The 19,631-nt window shown below is 34.3% G+C and overlaps 1 protein-coding gene across 1 annotated transcript; it reads right to left on the bottom strand.

Moving 5' to 3' along the window:
* Positions 1-7,064: 7,064 nt before the first annotated feature.
* LOC148282561 (immediate early response 3-interacting protein 1) lies at positions 7,065-8,290 on the bottom strand. Its single transcript, XM_088224890.1, has 3 exons — positions 8,135-8,290; positions 7,946-8,047; positions 7,065-7,206 (listed from the first exon to the last, which is right to left on the bottom strand). Exons 1-3 carry the CDS (start codon positions 8,220-8,222, stop codon positions 7,151-7,153), a joined length of 246 nt encoding a protein of 81 aa, XP_088081016.1. The 5' UTR covers positions 8,223-8,290; the 3' UTR covers positions 7,065-7,150.
* Positions 8,291-19,631: the final 11,341 nt, after the last annotated feature.

The following is a 19,631-nucleotide window of genomic DNA, read 5'->3' on the forward strand; positions in this document are numbered from 1 at the left end:
TATCTTATGCAAATCAATACCACCTGATCGAGCCCCCTACCTAATAGCCCGATACTTTACGGATCTGGACTTGGAGGGGGAGATTTAGCAAAATGTAAACTCTCGCCTTCCACACAGTAGCCATGCTCTTTTAGACTTGGGCTTGGAGGGCGAGAACTATTCACGGGGACCCGTCACAATAGATCTTCACAGGTCGCAGTGACGTCAGGAGCTTGCATAGCAGGCCTGATCGAGGCATAAGAATCCCCGCTAAAGTTGTGCGACTAGGAGTACGCAGACGACGCGATTCTTCTTGAAAAATCTGTTTGTGATCTTCAGGAAATTGTTAACAAACTAGATGATAATAGTTTTTTATTATTCATTTTCGAGAGACTTCAAAAACTTTTAAATGCCCTAATTTTTACCGCTCATTAGAAAACGTTTTTTATATCCGATTTCCTGTAGCACTGAACTTCCTCGTATACACCCATGATATTGCCAATTAGATTTATATAACGCAGTGTCCATTTTCTCAAGATTTCTTCGTATTCTCGTATTTTCTCCCTGGGTCATGGCACTAGAGCAGTGTTTTTATTTACGCACTACACCTATGCGTGTTTACTGTGAGAATAGAACCATCTAAAAATCCATCTTCAGACAAACGTAAATCAATGTAGAAACTTTTTTTAGAAAAACACAAAAGGTGCAGACACAGAAAATTATATTATGACAAAGTTTGAGACCTAAAAAAAAACCAACAAAATTGGTTCAGTTTAGAGGTGCGGAAAACGGGACAGCGAAACGTCGATTTTTTGCCGATTTTAGTTGCGTATAATCAGTCCAACGGGCAGTTGTTTTTTTCGCAAAGTGTCGAGAGGTCATTTGCAAGAGAAGGACAGAAAAACAGTTTCCAATTACATATTCATAAAAATTGTCTAAAAACGCATGTCCTAAATTTTATTTATTATTTGTTGAAAGATTATTAAACTGAGTCAAAAATAAAAAATAAATAAATCATGTATCGTATTATAAGCGCTATGGTTTTTAAAAGTTTTGTATTTCTGTAGCTCAATCACAAATAACTATCGACGTGCTAATGAGCGACTTGATAACAATTTCTCACCGTGGCTGTTTATCGTATTCATAGTATCAAATGTCAAAATATTTACGTTTCGCGATGTATAATCCTGCTGCGCAATCACATATTAGAATTTCATCGGTGTAAATATAGAAAATATTCCAAAACTTTTTATCTATTTATTTATTTATTATTTATCACGCTATTTATTGCATTTAGCCGGCGGTTGGCAAGCCAAATGTCAAGAAAAACAGTCGCCATAGTAATTGTCACTTTTTTGTATTAGATAGATACTCCTTATTATTTTGCAAATGCAGTATATTGTATTATTTTTTATAGTAAACGCCGATTTTTCGCCAATGAACGTATTTATTTACGAGGAAAATAAACCGAAACGAGCGTTGACTTAGAGATTACACACGCGTTGACTTACGACTGCGATAACTTAAGCATGTTCATTATTGTTCATTGTGATCGCTCAAATGCTCGGCATGTTTTTAAGCACGCGAAAGTTATTTGAGATTTAGATTTGTGTTTTTTTTTATTTAATTGCAAGGGGCAATTTCAGCAAGTTATAAATAACTCACTATTTGAAAATGAGAATCAAGTTGGGGTAGAGTGGGATTCGAACCACGGACCTTTGAGCCGTGAGTCCGAGACACTAGCCACGGGACCACAACCCGATCTGTTCCCAAGTTCTCTTCCCGGTGAGTTCTGCTCATTGGTCAGTTGACCTACTGTAAACCGGAAATCTATCACAATTCTCTGATCATTTGTTGATTAGGAAGAACTGCTGACGTCATGCAAAGCAGTTCCTTTTTATTAAAATCATTTCATGCTCTAATTTTTATCGCGCGTAAAGAATACATTTTTATATACAGTTTCCGGTAGGGCTAAACTTCATTATTGGACTGTATCTGTTCGTAAATAAATAAATAATTATTAATGTATTATCGATATCTAAAAATGCGCATTTTAAAAAAAGCGTAAACATGTTTATTCAATTCAATTCCGTGTCGAAAACAATGGCGTATATTTATTTATTTTATGAATATAATTAATTGGCATTATGCTTGTTTATTATATTTTAATTAATTGCAAGATAAAAGATACATAATAATATAATCATACCGTACTATGCTTGGGTATATAAATACATAGGTAATATGATCTGTATATGAATACGTTCTGTAACTTGAATTATAAAAATAAAACTTTTATTTTATTGGTTGGTTGAAAGAAATTGCCATTTGGCAATAAGCCCGCCAATGTACAAATAAATATAATGTTACTACTACTACTACTACTACCATCACGCCATTTCCCCGTAGGGGTAGGCAGAGAGAATGGACCGCCACACACGTCTATCCTGGCATACAATCCTAGCCTCTTCCACATTCATACATCTTGTCATACATGCCCTTCGGTTCTGTCTGCTTTTGACATGACCAGACTTAAGATTTTGGTTTATCTGATAATGCCACGTCTTCCTTGGTCGTCCTCGTCTAACGTTGCCGTTCATTTTTGCCATATATACTTGTTTTACCATTCTTTCCATTTTTACATCCATTTCTTATTCGAAATCACTCGTCCAGAATTTCGGTTCTATTTCATACACAGAATTGTATTCGTCATCCGTTCGAAAGTGGATAGCGAAATCGAGTAGTGATTAGGCCGCCTCGTGGTACAGTTGTTGGTGCGTTCGCCTAGCATGCTTGAGGACCCGGGTTTGATTCCTGGCAGGGTAGACGTGAAATTTTTATTTTAAAGGTTGTATAAACCTTATAAGTATATTTCATTGTTCCTTACCTTCATTTATTTCTTCAGATTTTTTTTTTAGTTACATTTATTAAATTTAAATTGAAAACATACCATAAATAATTTTATATAATATTCCCTAAGAATTTTTGTAAATAATGTATTTAGGGACATGCAGATAATAATATTTATTTACTGACGTTTTTATATTTTGAACTATAACATTATTTACAAAAGCAGAATAAAAATTATGATACACTACAAATTAAAAGAGTATGAAAAAATTACAAAATAAACATAATACAAGGTATGAAAATGAATTCAAAATTATATATATATATATATTTATAATACAATCATTAAAAGAATGAATTTGAAATTATATACATATATATAGAATCTTCTTCTTGAGGTGCCTTGTCAGATCCCCCGACGTTGGCGATCACTACAGCGAAAGCATATCGGTCCTGCGCTACTCTTGTATTCCGCAGCCAGGACAACTGCTTATTGTATGTATTCGCCATAGTGATTCCCGGGAAAAGATGACCAGAGTGGTTTCCCGTTGCCTTCTCTGGTGGATTTTCCTGTCGGGGTTACCTTCCCTTAGCTGGATAGTTCTGGTTTGGAGGCGCCAGAAACTCGCCTTTCATCCTCTCGTTATCTGCTGCGATCACACCGTTATGAGTGTGATCCCATTGTCCGGGGTTTGCGACGTGGACGCTAACGAGTAGGACTAGTCAGTATGTTGCCGGTGGAATGCAACTGGGCATTTGCAGCATTTTATAGAATCACACCCTCCTCCAGCAAGATGAGGATATGATATATATAATACAATCATTAAAAGAAAAAATATAAGAAATTTTAAAAAGCAAAAACGGTAAAATATTAAAAGTTATATGTTTGCGCATTCTCCGGATCAACTAAAATTATTTATTCGAAGTACTTCTGGAAAAAATAATTCTTCAATTCGAACATCCTGTTTCTGTATTAAATTGGTACTTTTTGTGGCAATTTATTAAATTCCTTAAACCAATGTATTGTAAAGATCTAGTACCAAACATCGTAGACTTCACAGATCCAGTATAAATTTTATGGTTTGATCGAATACTGTACTGATGGATATCTCTATTGAAAGCGGGCTTTATGTTACTGTGCATTGAGTCGAGAGTAGTATTAATGATAGTGTCAGTTATCTCGAAATAGGAAAGCATGCTAAAAGGCATGATTTTTGTTTCAAAATAAATGTCCCTTACATGAGTATCATACGGTAGGTGAAACACATTTCTGATCGCTCTATTCTGAATAACCTGCACCACCAAAATTTAGCGCTCAGTTGCAAAACCCCAAACACAGCATAGGTATGATAAATGTGAAGGGACCATAGAAAAATAGATTGCTCATACATTGAGAACGTTACAGAGAATCTAATTCATTCTCAATACGTTACAAAATATACACATGAGATTTATGATATAGAAAAGAGAAAAAAAAGTAATGTAAAATGTTTTTAAAACGTATTTATTTATTTTTAGTTACATTGAGAACATTACAGAGTATTCAATTAATTCTCAACACATTACAAAATATTCATCTCAGATTTTTTAAATGGAAAAGAGAAAAAAAAACATTTAAAATTAACATCCACATTACAATTTGGAAATTGCCCTCCTAAGAGAAATTCCACTGTCGTAAAATATATCGAGATCCAAGGCGATACGGTTGAATAACACGATTGCTCTACCTACCAGCATAACAATTAGCAGGTTGGTTCTTCATCGTGGTACGTAGAGCAACCTGTGTTGCATTTGTCGAAGATTATTATCAGGGACAAATAGACCGAATCCATTCAGAATATCGGAATTATGTATGCGACCACCAATGAGCTGAAGAAAGTGAACACCCAAATGAATGTTCCTTATCTCCAACAATGATTGGTAGCCCAGCATTCCTAGTAAGAAGTCAGTCGGGAAAAGCCGGGGGTAATATCCATACTCCCTGAGATACAGATAAGGCAGAAATTTTTTCTGCACTCTCTCTATCATTAAGGAATATGTGGTTTCATTTGGCGACCAAATTATGGAACTTAATTCCAAGCGACTACTTACCAAAGAATTATACAATGTTTTCAGAACCTAAATATTAGAAAAAAATCTTGCCATTTCTAAGAACAAATCCAAGCATTTTAAGAGAGTGATTGCATATCATGAAACAGATTATCAAAATACGCTGCGTTTAGTTTACAGATGCAGTGCCCTATGTACCACTGTGAGCGGAAAAGCGATGATGATGATATACATGTAGGTATCCGTTGAAAGAATAACAATAATTATACCTATCATAGGTATATTGAAACACATTTTTTTTTTATTAACGCTGAAATGTATATAGTAGTGCCATCTATTGGAAACTTACGTAACTAACTACATTAAATGTATATTGTTCTTTTTCATATCTATTTTTGGTAGGTGTCTGATGTTAAATAATAAAAAAAACTATAATGCCCATTATCACTGTTCATTACAATAAATCTGTTCCTATTGTCCTATAAAAATCCTTTAAATCTTAGAAATTACTATATGAACTTTTTCTTTAAATTGTAACTAGAAAAATTGTTACCAGGGATGCTATTCTGAACCACTCTCGCGGCACGAGAAAACAGTTTTTCTCTTGTATTTTGAATGTGAATACACGAGATAATACGGCCGCGGGAGCGTTTGGGATACCAGCCCAGAAAGAGTCTTCTTCCAAGTCGGTCCCTCAATGCTGAGGATTGTGACCACCATGAACACTTCTGATTAATCTGTTCCACTCCAGTCTGTCCTCAGCCCGACGAACCGACACATCAAATTGTAGCTTCCTTAATTTGGTCAGTCCATCTATATGGGATTCTACCCCGGCTTCTCCTACCTCCAACTCGGCCAGACATTATTGCATTTTCTAGATTGTCTGGCTCACGTCTAGCAATATGTCCGAAGAAAGACAGTATCCTCCTCAGACACACCCACTGAGAGACAAATTGTAATATGGAGCACTTCCAGTATCGATGCATTCGTCCTTCTGGCTGTCCAAGGCACACGCAGCGGCCTTCGCCAACACCACATCTCTAATGCATCAATCCCCTTCCTCTCGTAGGCACGCAATATAGGAAAATGGAAAATACCAGGGGACATGTTCTGATGGGAAGTTAAAATTTATCTTCAATTTTATCTACAAAGTAAAATGAAGTTTTCTGTATGGAAAATAAAATATTTTTACATTTTTTTTTTAAACATGTTCAATTACCGGTTACCAAAGCAGATACTTTGAATTTTTATAGAAATATACACACTTTCGTACAGAAATATTGATATTAGTTTATACCGTCTTAGTATATACCTATGGAGATAGCCGTTCATAATCGCAGCCCAAGGCTTCTATCAACCGCTTTTTTGTGTTTATTGATATACCTTGATCTCGCCAAATCTTCTCCAAACGGTTCATTGCTTCACTAGCCATTTGAATCCTGCGACCAATCTCAGGTCTGCAACTGCCGTTGATGGAAATAAGCGCGTATCGGTACCTTTTCTATTTTTTAAAATTATAAATCATATTTGCATACTGTACGTGTGAAGACGGCAGATAAATCTGGGAGCTTTTATGGGTTTTCGGATGGTCCTACCTCCTATACGAAACAATTAAACAAAAAAGGAAAAAGATAGATGGTAAATATCTAGTGTGTAAAAAATCACTGCTTTATTGCCAAAACAACAACACATTCCCTTTCCGCGCCTAATGGTGCATAGGGCACTGCTTTGGTACACCAATCGCAGTGTATCTTGATCATTTTTTATTACATGAAGGCAAGATGATCAGTCTTACACTTCAGGTCCAGAAACGGTGAAATATTCTGATGTGAAAACACCCTTCAAATAAATATTTCATATCAACCATGTCGAGAATCAAACCAGAGACCTCTCGCATGGTAAGCAAACGCGCTGACCACTACACTACGAGGCCTACAAATTAGTGCTATAATCCAGGGTGAAAATATGGGAATTCGTTTTTATGAAGAAAAGCGAGCCCACGTTTCTTCTTAAGTGCGATCCCCAGCAAGATCTACACGAAATATGTATTTAAAGGGGTGATTTACCATTGCGGCAGACTGCTGCGAGACATTGCATAAATTCGTTTATTTTTAGTCATAATATGGTACACACATGGCGCTGTGTGTTGTACAGATGGTGATATAAAACCAATATTAAAACAATAATTAAAACAGGAATGAGATTTATTATAAAAATATGCACATAGTTTATATTCTTTATGGGAAATTCTTAGAAAAGTAACTGGCCTTCATCAGCCAAGAATTAATTTAAAAATTATTGTCAAGATGTTCAGGAAGAGCAGGGGAACTGAAAAAAAAAATAATTTAAAAGTAATAATCACAGAACAGTTAATCTTTTAAGTAGATACATTAGTATACATTTTGAAAATTGTTTATAGGAGTAGACTAATCGAGCTGCAGCCACATCTACTATGTGAAAACCCTAGTATCAAAGTCGGACAAACGCAAAGTTTTTCAAAATAGGTTTTTTGATTGGCTATGTTAGAAAAACCATTTTCTTAACAAAAAACTAAATATACATACCAAAAATGGCTATTTGGAGTAGAAATTTAGGTATTAAATATGTACTTAATATCAAAAACGGTCATTTCCTCACCATCACTGCATCAAAATTTGGGCCTTATGGCAGCCGTTATTTTGTCATTATACAACACAAATATTATTCTTTAGTTATCATTTTACAATACTCGATACACTGTTTATCTGACACAACAATAATCAAAGACAAAAAAAACTAAATATTTTTTTATACTCTGCCTAACTAGGATTGCGTCAAACAAAGGGAGGAGGGAGGAGGGAAGACGTCGCATGATCATGATCAAATTAAATAAATATTTGAAAATGGACATGTTGATGGTCAGAATGATCGACATATGTACATGAAAAAATGCATGGTTATATAAAAAGTAAAGTCTATGGGTAAATATAAAGTAGTGTGGTGTTAAACTATCTCTAAAGCGAAATGGTGTGATTGTCTGAGTGACATGCATGACATTATAGAAAACTAAAATATTTATCATACTCACTTCTAGTAACAGTTCTGATGGATTGAATTAAATTGAGTGCTTGACTTTTCAACGAAGGGGGCTCTCCGTAGCCCTGAGATTGACCAGTATTCCCCCAACCCACTGTAAAAAAAATTGGTTAATTCCATTAGTAAGGTTAACACAAAATAGGTTAGTCAAATATAAAACAAGGAATATGCACAAAATTACCTTTAGAAAGGAATCTTTGTTCATTTAAAATACAAACGGCATTTAAGCATAAAATGGATGCTTCAAATAAAGACCAAAGCGTGAACATTTTTTATAAGAGGATTATAGACTTTGACAGATTCTTTTGACAGTTTGCGAACACATACACAAATAATCAAAAAAATTCGGTTACGGTAAAAAAGGAATCTGTAATGTTTGTGCTGTGCCCATTTGTGAACAAAATATGAACTAATCTGCACCAGATTTGAGAATTTGTCGAGAGATGGCAAAAAATACCGTTATTCAGTTAGCAGAATTTTTTTATTTAATTTTCAAAACCTTCTTTTTTAAATTTTTTTTTTTCATTGATTAACCTTTGCGGGTTACATACATTTGACAGAATATTTTTAGTTTTGAAATTCACTTTCTACTGTTAATAAAAATATTTTTAACATCTTTTGTAAAGGTTTTTTTAGTCTTTTGTTTAGTTTTGTCTGGTAGTTTATTGTATAATTTTAGTACATGGTTTATTAGTCTCGATTATCCTTTTCTCGTTTTAAAAGGTTGTATATGATACTTTTTTGATATTCTCGTATTGTGTTCATGTTTACTACGGTTTTTTCAAGTTTTAATTCTTCGTTTACAATTACATCAGTGGCTAATTTATGAATAAATTTTAAGGATTCTAGTTTAAAGAGTTCAGTTACATTTAATTGTTTAGTTTGTTTAAAAAGTTTGTTAGTTGCTGTTAGATAGGGTGTAGGTCATATACTAACTTTAATATTTTATTTTGCTGTCTTCGTAGTCTGTTTATGTCATTTTGATTTTCTCTTCCCCATAGTAGTTGCAAATAACATATTTTAGTTTTTACATAGGCTTTGTACATTGGAACTTTTTTCCATTTTTGGAACAAAGTTTTTCATTATAAAAATTATTCTTAGAGGTGGGGTTCAGTGCTATTCAAGCTCCTGACGTCAATGCGACCTGTGAAGATCTATTGTGACGGGTCCCCGTAAATAGTTCTCGCCCTCGAAAGCCCAGGTCTATAAAGAGCCTGGCTGCTGTCTGGAAGGCGAGAGTTTAGATTTCGCTAAACCTCTCCCTCCAAGCCCAATTTAGTGAGGCATCGGGTTATACGGTAGGGGGTGAGCTCTTTAATATCCTTAGGTTTAACCACTGGTCCCCCGAGGATGAGGGTTTTTTTATTATGTAAAGCAGCACATTCACATAGAATGTGTATAAATGTTTCCTCATTAGCACTGCAGAACCTACATCTAGAAGTTTCGGGAAGGTTTATTCTAGCAGGTGTTTGTTTAATCTGCAGTGCCCTGTTAGGGCTCTAGATCGAGGCTTTCTTCAAATACTGATAATATTATTGACCGAAAACAAGTTACATAATATTACAAAATCAAAAAAACGCAATGAAGAGACTTTTATTAAATTCAATATAAACTTAAAAATAAATTTGTTTATTTCTTATCACATAACGAACTTTTAAAGATTGCAACAACAACAACAACAAACCATCACGCCGTTTCCCCGTAAGGGTAGGCAGAGAGGATAGAACGCCACAACACTCTATCTTTGCATACAGATCTCGCTTCCTCTACATTCATACATCTTCTCATGCACGCGCGCCGATTATTCCGACTTTTGATATGTCCATCTTTAAGTATTTGTTGGATTTGGTCATGCCATGTCTTTCTCGGTCTTCCTCTATTTCTGCATCCATCAACATTCGCATTGTAAATATTCTTAGCCGTTCTCTCGCTGTCCATTCGTTCTACATGTCCAAACCAGCGCAGAGCTCCTTTCTTGATTTTGTCGATAATGCTTGTCTCAGCCTTACATAATGTACGGATCTCAACATTTGTGCATCTATCGTACATAGTTTTACCACACATTCGCCTGAGAGATCGCATTTCGACAGCATTCAGCTTACTTTCATCCCTGTTTTTCCAAGTCCATACTTCGCTCCCATACATCAGGGATGGGACCAGGACTCCGTTGTGAACTGCCAATTTTGCCTCTTGTGACAAGCATTTATTTGCCAAGGTCGATTTAAGTGCACCGTTCACTCTGTTCCCGGCACTCACCCTCCTTTCAATATCTTTTTTTTTTTTAAGATTGTTTTATTTATATTTTGTGACGAATCGATTGTTTTTTAAAGTCCATCAAGCGGGGAAGATACAATATACTGCGGACTTTTTTTAAAAGCCCCTTTGGTTTCTGGGAATTTCGATGAATAGGTACCTATTTAAAAATCGATTTTCTGTCACTCTCTAGCAAATGCCTCCCAGATACCATTCTAAGAAAAAAAGGACAGATTTTTCATAGTTAAAATCGACGATTCACTGTCCCGTTTTCCGCAAAACTGAACCGATTTGATTGTTTTTTTATGAAAAAGTATCAAATTGAATTTTTTGTCAGTATTTTTTCCTTTTTTAAAAATTATTTATCATATCATTTGTATACCGCACGTCCGAAGACGGCAGATAAAAGCGGTCAGAGTGGTTTCCTAGGAAAACGGTGTTAAATGGTGTTGATAACACCGTTTTCCTAGAAAACCACACTGTAGTCACCTTTACGACGGCTGTCCACTGCATCACCGTTCACTACGGCCGTTAAAATACGGGCACCGCTGTCCTAGGAAACCCTAGCTTTACTCGGACGTCCACGTCCACGACCCCGACTGATAAAGAGGCCCGGAGAGACTTTATGGATACCATATGCTCCACCTAGATAGCGTGCATGGATTAAAGTAAGAAGGTACTGAAGTAAATAAATAAACAAAAGAAAAAACTCCGAGAAGTTCAGAAACGAGAGTAATATTTTAAATTAGGACAGGGAGTGGCCATTAAATAAAAAACGAATTAAATATAAGTGTGTCACGATACAATAAAATAATATTAATTCAATGTTAACACTTTAGATTCTAGCATTGTAATGGTAATTTTCAATTTAACAATGGCTGTACTCGGAGGCTTTCATGATTAGCTTTGACTGGTCATAAAGCGGGTATTATTCTCATCGTAGGGTCGGACGGGGTCAGGTCGTCAACAGAACACTCTCACATTGTTAGTTCATAAATGTACGGTGTAGGGGAAAGTGAGGCGTGTTGCGACATGATATTATCACTAAGATATTTAACATCGCTGGGGCATATTATCACCAGGGGGAAAAAATCCTGGGGCATGTATTGTTCTCACTAGGGCATACAATCATTGGGCGTATTGTTACTAAGGTATGTTGTAGGTAGGGCATATTTTTTCATTGTGACATATTGTTATTAGGGCAAATGCGACTAGAGAATATTGTCACTGGGGCACGTTGTCACTAGGGCATAGTATCACAAGGCAATATTGTCGTTTGGGAAAATTGTCATTGGGTAAATGTATTTTTTTTGCACCACAACAGACCAGGAGGCCCAATCACAGTGGTGAATTACAGCACAGAACACCCAGGCTTGAGAAAATCACATTTTTTGTTTTCTCACCGGGAATCGAACCCGCAACCTTCCGTTTGTGAGTCGTCTTGACCACTACACCACGGAGGTCGATTGTTAATAAGGTATGTTGTCGCAAAAGTATCTTGAAGTTAGAACAAATTGTTTCTAGAGAAAATACAACTAGAGAATATTGTCAATGGGGCACATTGCCATGCGGACATTAGTCACTAACGTATAGTATCACAAGGCAATATTATCACTAGGGAATATTTGACATTAGAAATATTGTTACTCGGGCAAACGTGAATAGGACATATTGTCACCGGGGTATGTTATCACGAGGACATGTAGTCGCTAGAATGTATTGTCAATGGTCGTATTGTCACTAAGGCATGTTGTTACTAGGGTACATTGTCAATGGGGCATGTTTTCACTAAGGCGTATTACGACAATACAGTTTGTTCTCTCTAGGGCGTGTTGTTACCGGGGCATATTGTCAATACATTTTTTTTAACTTGTGAATATTTACGAAAAAATACTTTTGACTTTTACTTTCGGTGTTTATTTAAAGTTAAATATAAATTTTTATACTATACCTTAGTGTTTTTTTCTTCATGACAATGTGCCTCGCTTTTCTCCTCCACCTAATCCTATAAGAGAACATATCGGATAAATTTTATTTAGTTAATTTATTAATGACGATTCATAATTTATTGAACAGGTTTTATGTTCTTGTAAGTAAACAGGAACTGCAGTAATAAATCAAAATATTATTAATGAAATCTAACAAAATAATTACTAATTGTAATATTTCTAAAATAACAGACCATGAGCATAATTTTAGAAAAAGATTTTACTACTTGAATAATAAATTTTGTATTAATTTAAATTGTATTTTTCACTCGTCTGTAAATTTCACTATTTTTTCTTGTTTTGAATTTATTGTTTTTTTTTTTCAGACAAGGTCTTAATTTTTAATCTTATGAAAAATCATTTAATGCAATAGTTGCTTTGAACAAACATTTTTCTAGACGAGACTAAATTCTACTTCTTGAGAGGTTATCAGCCAGATAAATCTCACCCTCATCAATAAAGGTTTCAGTTCTTTTACTTCACAAAAGTCAACAGATGAAAGAGCTGAAAAAATGTTGTTTAAACCTAGGCAAAATGGAAATTACGCTATTCGTAAAGTGGCCACTTAAACAAGACGCAATGACAGGTCATAAGCGCTGTCAATGTCTAGACATCCATATTCCCATCTCAAAAATATTTTCCCTGTATGTCGCAGTAAATTTATATCTTAATAACTCCCTAGCGAGTGGAATCCACCAATGTCTAGAAACATTTGGCTATACTAACAATATAACTGGTATAAAAAGAAGTCCAAAATTTAAAGTATTTTCAGGCGTTGCTTAGTAGGAGAAATGTGTAGGTAATTTAGCCAGATAAATCTCACCCACATCGATAAAGGTTTCAGCCACTTCACAAAAGTCAACAGATGGAATTGTCGAAATAATGTGGAACTTTATACATAAGCAAAATGGTGAATATTATGCCGTTTGTAAAGTGGCCACTTAAACCGGCAAGTGGCAGTAAATGCCAAAAGTTCTAGATTCCCCTCTTGATAACGTTTTCCATCTTTTTTTAAAATATATGATCCATCTTTATGAATTCCCTAAGAACTTATGGGTAAAATTCTTTACTTGTCTTAAAACATTTTTTGGGTTTACTCGAAATATATAACACGATATCTCAATATATTTTTGTGTGAAAACGGGAGGTGGTCGAAGGTGATATTAAACTCGAAAGTTACAAAAACTTTAATATTAGAGTAAAAGAACACTTAAGATGCTTAAATAACAATAATTTTTCTGAATTCGCAAACCATCTGATAGAAAATAATCATAACTTCAATAAAGACACTGGATTAAAAGTACTTCATGTTGAAAATAAAATATTAAAATTTGACAACACAGAAATCTTAGAAATTAAAAAAGTGATTCATAATAAGAAAAAAAAAATATTAACCAAATAAACAGTATTTTTCTTAGTCCTCTCCTGTCTGGCTTCGAAAATATTGATATCAAATTATCACCCTTGTAAAGAAAAAAAGACTTGATTTATTAGGTCCACGGCCTCGATTATGATGGGAAGATAAAGACGTCATACCTTCACCTTGACGGTATAGTTGAAAATAAATTCCCTCTGGCGATTATAATAGATATACTACCAACCCCCCCCCCCCCCCCCTACACCTTAAAGTTTTGGGTAAGTAGATAGATATGAATCAAGGGGAAGCGTACGTCACGGTATACATATCTACGATCTAAAATGACATAGCTTCAGTATGACGTCATAGTTGAAGATAAAAGTCTCCCGACCGACTACAAAGGTGTATCGATACCCCCCACCATCAAGTTTTAATGTAAGTACATAATTTTATACCGACGAGTCTAGAACCCTTCGATACGTTTATCTACGCATTAAAAGTGTCAAAAATTTTGTACCGCCGAGCAATTTTTCTTTCAATTATGATTTATTAAAAATTTTAATCGTTTTGAGGTTGGCACTTTTTTTCTTAAAAGCCTATTAAAAATATGAGAGAGAAATAAGTATGTTTTGAAGTCGAATTAAATTCCGACATAACTGTCACTTTGATAAAACGAACTCCTAGATGTTGAACAATGTCGCTAGGTTCTCTTCTATTAACAAATAAGAGTATCTAGGCGTCAGAAACAGTTTTTATATGCGTCAGAAAGTTACCACTCTAAAAAAATAATTTAGTTATTATATTTTTTCCATTTGTTTTACTATCTTTTCTAGTGTATGTATCGAAACGTTATAGGAGCCGGCTTTGTAGTCGATCGGTACAGTTTGGTAGATACATACAGATGATCTTTAAGTGTACCGTCAAGGTGATTTCCAAAAATTGCAAAATTCATGTTCAAGCGAGCATTTTTTGCTTGAATTAGGATTTATTGGAGTTTATAATCGCTTTAAAGTGATCACTTTTTATTACAGAAGCCTATTTAAAATAAAAATGAGAACTATTTAAAATGTTAATGACGTAAGGAACGCGGACTAATTGTTTGCGGTCATTCCATTGGCTTGTTTCAATCACATGATGTCGATATGACAAGTAGGTAGAACATACCGAGGTAAGATACAGATAGTACAGAAGTAAAGTATACCGTCTCAATATATACAGATGAAGATAGCGTTCATAATCGAGGCACACGTGTAGTATTTAGTGAACATGCTAAAAATAAAATAGGAATTAATTTACTAGCTACGTAAACCTTGACGAAGAAGCTTGTTTGCTTTGAAACCGGTCGATGGAAAAAAAATAAAAAAATTAGAGGTTAAAAACAAAGTTGTTTTATTTAGTTTATTAAAATGAATAACCACAAAGTTAGTGCTTCAAATATAAACTTTATCAAAAGTAACCATTTATAGAAACATGTTGAGAAATACTGCTGTTGTAGTCTATGGTAAAGTGTGTCCACTTTTCCTATCATTTGACCCCTGCAGAGATATCTTCGATCGTCGCCATCTTGGGTCGCCTTTCTCTTTCGGAATGTGAAGTACTCCAACGATTCTACGCGGGAATATTAAATGATTGATTTATTCAACAAATTGACATAATTATTCATATTTGAACAATATTTTCTTAGCTATGATATTTATGACCAATCATTAATGGCTGTTGCGTTAGAGAAATCAACTAAAACCCATTGAAATATATTGTGTAGAGATGACACTCCATACAAATCCGAGCTTAAAAGGTGTCCCCAAAGGAAAGGCAATGGCCAGCGGGGAGTGCATGTGTCATCACGTCATATCACATCGGCTTTGGCAAGCAAAGCACGTAGTACAGTAAAAAGCACGGACTGTTTATATCGGTCTACTGTGAGTTCTATTCAATATGTCACTCCTTTCCTTGAATATCTCATTTACGCCCGACTAGCTGATAAGGACAAAGGCAAGAGATAGCTCACGACTAATAAGTACTGGTAACAGTGGTAACATACAGTATATAAAAGGTTTTTAAAACATTGAAATAGCTATTTTAAACAAATATTGATTAAGATAAAACCATTACCTACCGGTGAAAGATTAAACCGTCATTTTTTCTATCTTTTCTCGTGCAATTTGTGCAGTATCTTAGCGTATATGTTGGCATTGTAGTAATTGCGAGGAGAGACGAAAGTTCAAAAGTAGCCAATTGGACTCAGGTTAAGGGACAATATTTCGAACGCTTATGCTTACTCCAGTTATATTTTATTTTATTTAACTTTTTGTACATAATATTATTTGTACATTGGCGGGCTTATTACCAGATGGCAATTTCTTCCAACCAACCATAAAATAAAAGTTTTTTTATAATTCAAGTTACAGAACACATTCAATAGGAAAAAAAAGATTAAAAAGCTAGAGATATATAAAAATAGAAATAAACGTCTTTGTTTATAAATTACCTTAAATCATAACTATTGCTCAGTGGGAAAGGGGAAAAAAGAGGAAAAAGGAAAGGAGGAGAGATTAAAGAAGAGAAAGGAGATGTTTCTTCAGACGTGATTTAAACAGAGATAATGTAGTAACATCTTTGACGGTGGATGGGAGATGATTCCACAGTCGAGCCGCATGGACACTAATATGAGTTAGAGAAGAAAGAGGAATTGTGGATGGGTATTAAGAGAGTGCCTTGAGTATTAGAACGAAGAGGTAAAAACAGGTAAAAACTATGAACTAATAAGCGTTGAAATTTTTCACCTTATATACCTCAATGCTAAAACCATTTTTTTTCTAACGCAGACATTTAAAATGGAGATATGGGTACAATAACGTACGTTTATTTAAACGTTTTAAACATTATTTTTACGAATCTTCTTCTTCCTCTAGGTTGTATGTCCCATTTACTTGGGGTCAGCCCTTTTAGTCTTCAGTCTACACGTCGGACTTTTAGTTTATTTTTCACGGCCGGTTGCCACCTGACGCCAAGACAGTATCCGCTTTTGCTAACTGGGGCTTAGGATGCCACCGTTGATTACTGTTCACACACAACGTCCTGCCTGACGCCGCTGTCTCCCAATAGCCCATAGTCCGAATTATGTCCGGGTGGCCTGAGAGAAATTTTGGGCCCCTTTCGCCTGCTCCGCGAACTAATGCACGCCATCTCCGCCAGCATAGCTATTGAGGTCTTCTTTTACATTATTTTGTTAATACAAAAAAATAACAAAAAAGTAGGATAACTTGTTTCTTCAGAACAATTTAACTATTACCTTTGTAATAAAAATAACGCAAAAACATTTTAAACAATGTTACTTTAAAAAAAAGATAATGTAAATATATAAATATATTATATTATGCAACTACTATGGGGAACTGGAAATCAAAATGACAGAAACAGCATGTCAAAATACTAAAGTTAGTAAATGACCTACCCTATCGAACCGCAACTAAAGAACTTTATAAACAAACTAAGCAATTAAATGTAACTGAACTCTTTAAACTAGAATCCTTAAAATGTACCCATAAATTAGTCACTGATGTAATTGTAGACAAAGAATTAAAACTTGAAAAAAATTGTAGCAAACATGGACACAACACGAGAATATCAGAAAAATATCATATGCAACCTTCTAAAACGAGACAAGGACAGTCCAGACTAATAAACCATGGACTGAAATTATACAATAAACTACCAGACAAAACTAAACAAAAGACTCAGACAACCTTTACAAAATATGTTAAACATATTATCATTAACAGTAGAATGTGAATTTTAAAAGTAAAAATATTTTGTTAAATGTATGTATCCCATAAGGGTTTATTAATGACATTTAAAAATTTAAAAAAAATAACAAAATTTTAATATTTTTTCAAAATGTAAAATCACCAATCATCATCATTCCCTTTTCGCACCTAATGGTGCATAGGGCACTGCATTGGTACACCAATCGCAACGTATCTTGATCATATTTGTTACATTAAGGTAAGACGATCAGTCTTACGCTTCAGGTACCAGTCCAGGGACTATGAAATATTCTAGTGTAAAAACATACTTTCAAATAATATTTTATACCACGTCAGAAATCGAACCCGAGACCTCTTGCATGGTAGGCTAACGCGCTCTCCATTACACGACGAGTCCGAATATAGAGAATAGTGTATATATTTTAGTATAATGGAAAATTTTGAGTAAAAGTAATAAAAACATAATTACGTGCTTTATGTTCTTAACCAGGCGTTAAAAATAATACCTTGGGATTTACTTCCAATATGAATTCCCAAATAACAAAAAGTTATTATTTATGTTCTATCAATATAGCCCATTTTTTTATTTAACAACTAACCAATCATGTAAGTTTCAATTTTCTAGCCCCTCCTCTTCCTAACCTCCACCCCCACACATTCTGCAACATGTCGTTAAATATTTTTAACCTGATTTTACTGCATGTTCGGACATGGTGGTGTTTGTACCCCCTATAACTCTGCATATAATTCATGTATTTTTTCTTAAATACTATGTATAATACAGTAATAGTAAAGGTGGAAGTGTATTTTAGTACTGGCATGTTGGTGTAGTGAGTGTCCTGACTATTTACTAATATGAATTACAAAAAACTAATTGCCGTTTGTAATAAACAAAACTTGTTGGCAATTTTTGTAAACGATAGCGTGCGGAGTTAACACATTTTTGTCACATATCGATCTTAATTCGCAATAATACGTTAAGCATCTTAAGTATTACATTAATTTTAATCCAGTTGCGTGGTTTTCGGTTAAAACGTCAATGCATTTTAGATAATCGGTAAGTTAAAACTCATCAAACTATTTTTTCAAAGTAAGAATATAACTTTTGGATCATTATTCTGACACTATAGTCCTTAAAATATAGCTTGATTAGAATGACAGCTGTCAAACTAATTTTATTAGTGATGGGAAATTAAGCTAGGGTTTCCTAAGACAGCGGTGCCCGTATTTTAACGGCCGTAGTGAACGGTGATGCAATGGACAGCCGTCGTAAAGGTGACTAGAGTGTGGTTTTCTAGGAAAACGGTGTTATCAACACCATTTAACACCGTTTTCCTAGGAACCACTCTCTAATCACCTTTACGACGGCTGTCCACTGCATCATCGTTCACTACGGCCGTTAAAATACGGGCACCGCTGTCCTAGGAAACCCTAGCTTTACTGATCACAGATCAAATCGATTTAATCAGTTAATTTATGCAATCATGAAACTCTGTTTCCGAAAATTGATATAAAAAACGCAAAAACAAGGCTATTATAGTGTGTTTAACACAATTATTCACCAAAAAATAAGACATTTATACTTTTTTCATAAACAACATCAAATGAACTGTTTTTTTATTCGATCAATTGAATAATTAGGTTTATTTTAGTTTTTTTTTTAGTTATAAGGCTGATTTTATATATAAATGTTGATTTACGAGTCAAGCATTAAAAAAATAAATTAACACGCTAGATACGAATGATTTTTCAATATAAATAACTTTTTTGACAGTTTTGACTTTTTGCCGAAATAAGAACCCAATTGCTTTCAACTACTCTATAAATTCTATAAATTTAGAGCGAGTGACGGAAATGACTGATCTTGGTATTATATTGATGAAAAATTAAACTTCATTAAACATATACAGAGCGTAACTAATAAAAGCATGAAAACTCTCGGATTTCTGTTGCGAACGATTAGAGACTTTGACTCAGTTTATGTAATGAAAATTTTATATATTGCTTTAGTACGTAGCCAACTTGAATACAACTCTGTTATATGGTCACCGTATTATAAAGTGCATATTAATAATATCGAAAGAATTCAACATATTTTTTTACGTTTCGTTAATTTTAAATTAGGTATTTCAGTTGAACATATTAATTATACATACTTAAATAAATATTTAAATTTACACACATTAGAAACTAGAAGAAAATTAAGTGATTTGTTATTTTTGTTTAAAATATTAAATTCAATATTTGACTGTTCCGAACTGTTAAAACTAATTAACTTGCGAGTGCCCGGCCGGATTACTCGATTTAATAAAC

The sequence above is a fragment of the Micrasema longulum genome, unplaced genomic scaffold (genome assembly GCF_059751315.1).
Source record: "Micrasema longulum isolate JH-2025_06_02 unplaced genomic scaffold, ASM5975131v1 h1tg000316l, whole genome shotgun sequence".
In the NCBI taxonomy this organism is placed as follows: domain Eukaryota; kingdom Metazoa; phylum Arthropoda; class Insecta; order Trichoptera; family Brachycentridae; genus Micrasema; species Micrasema longulum.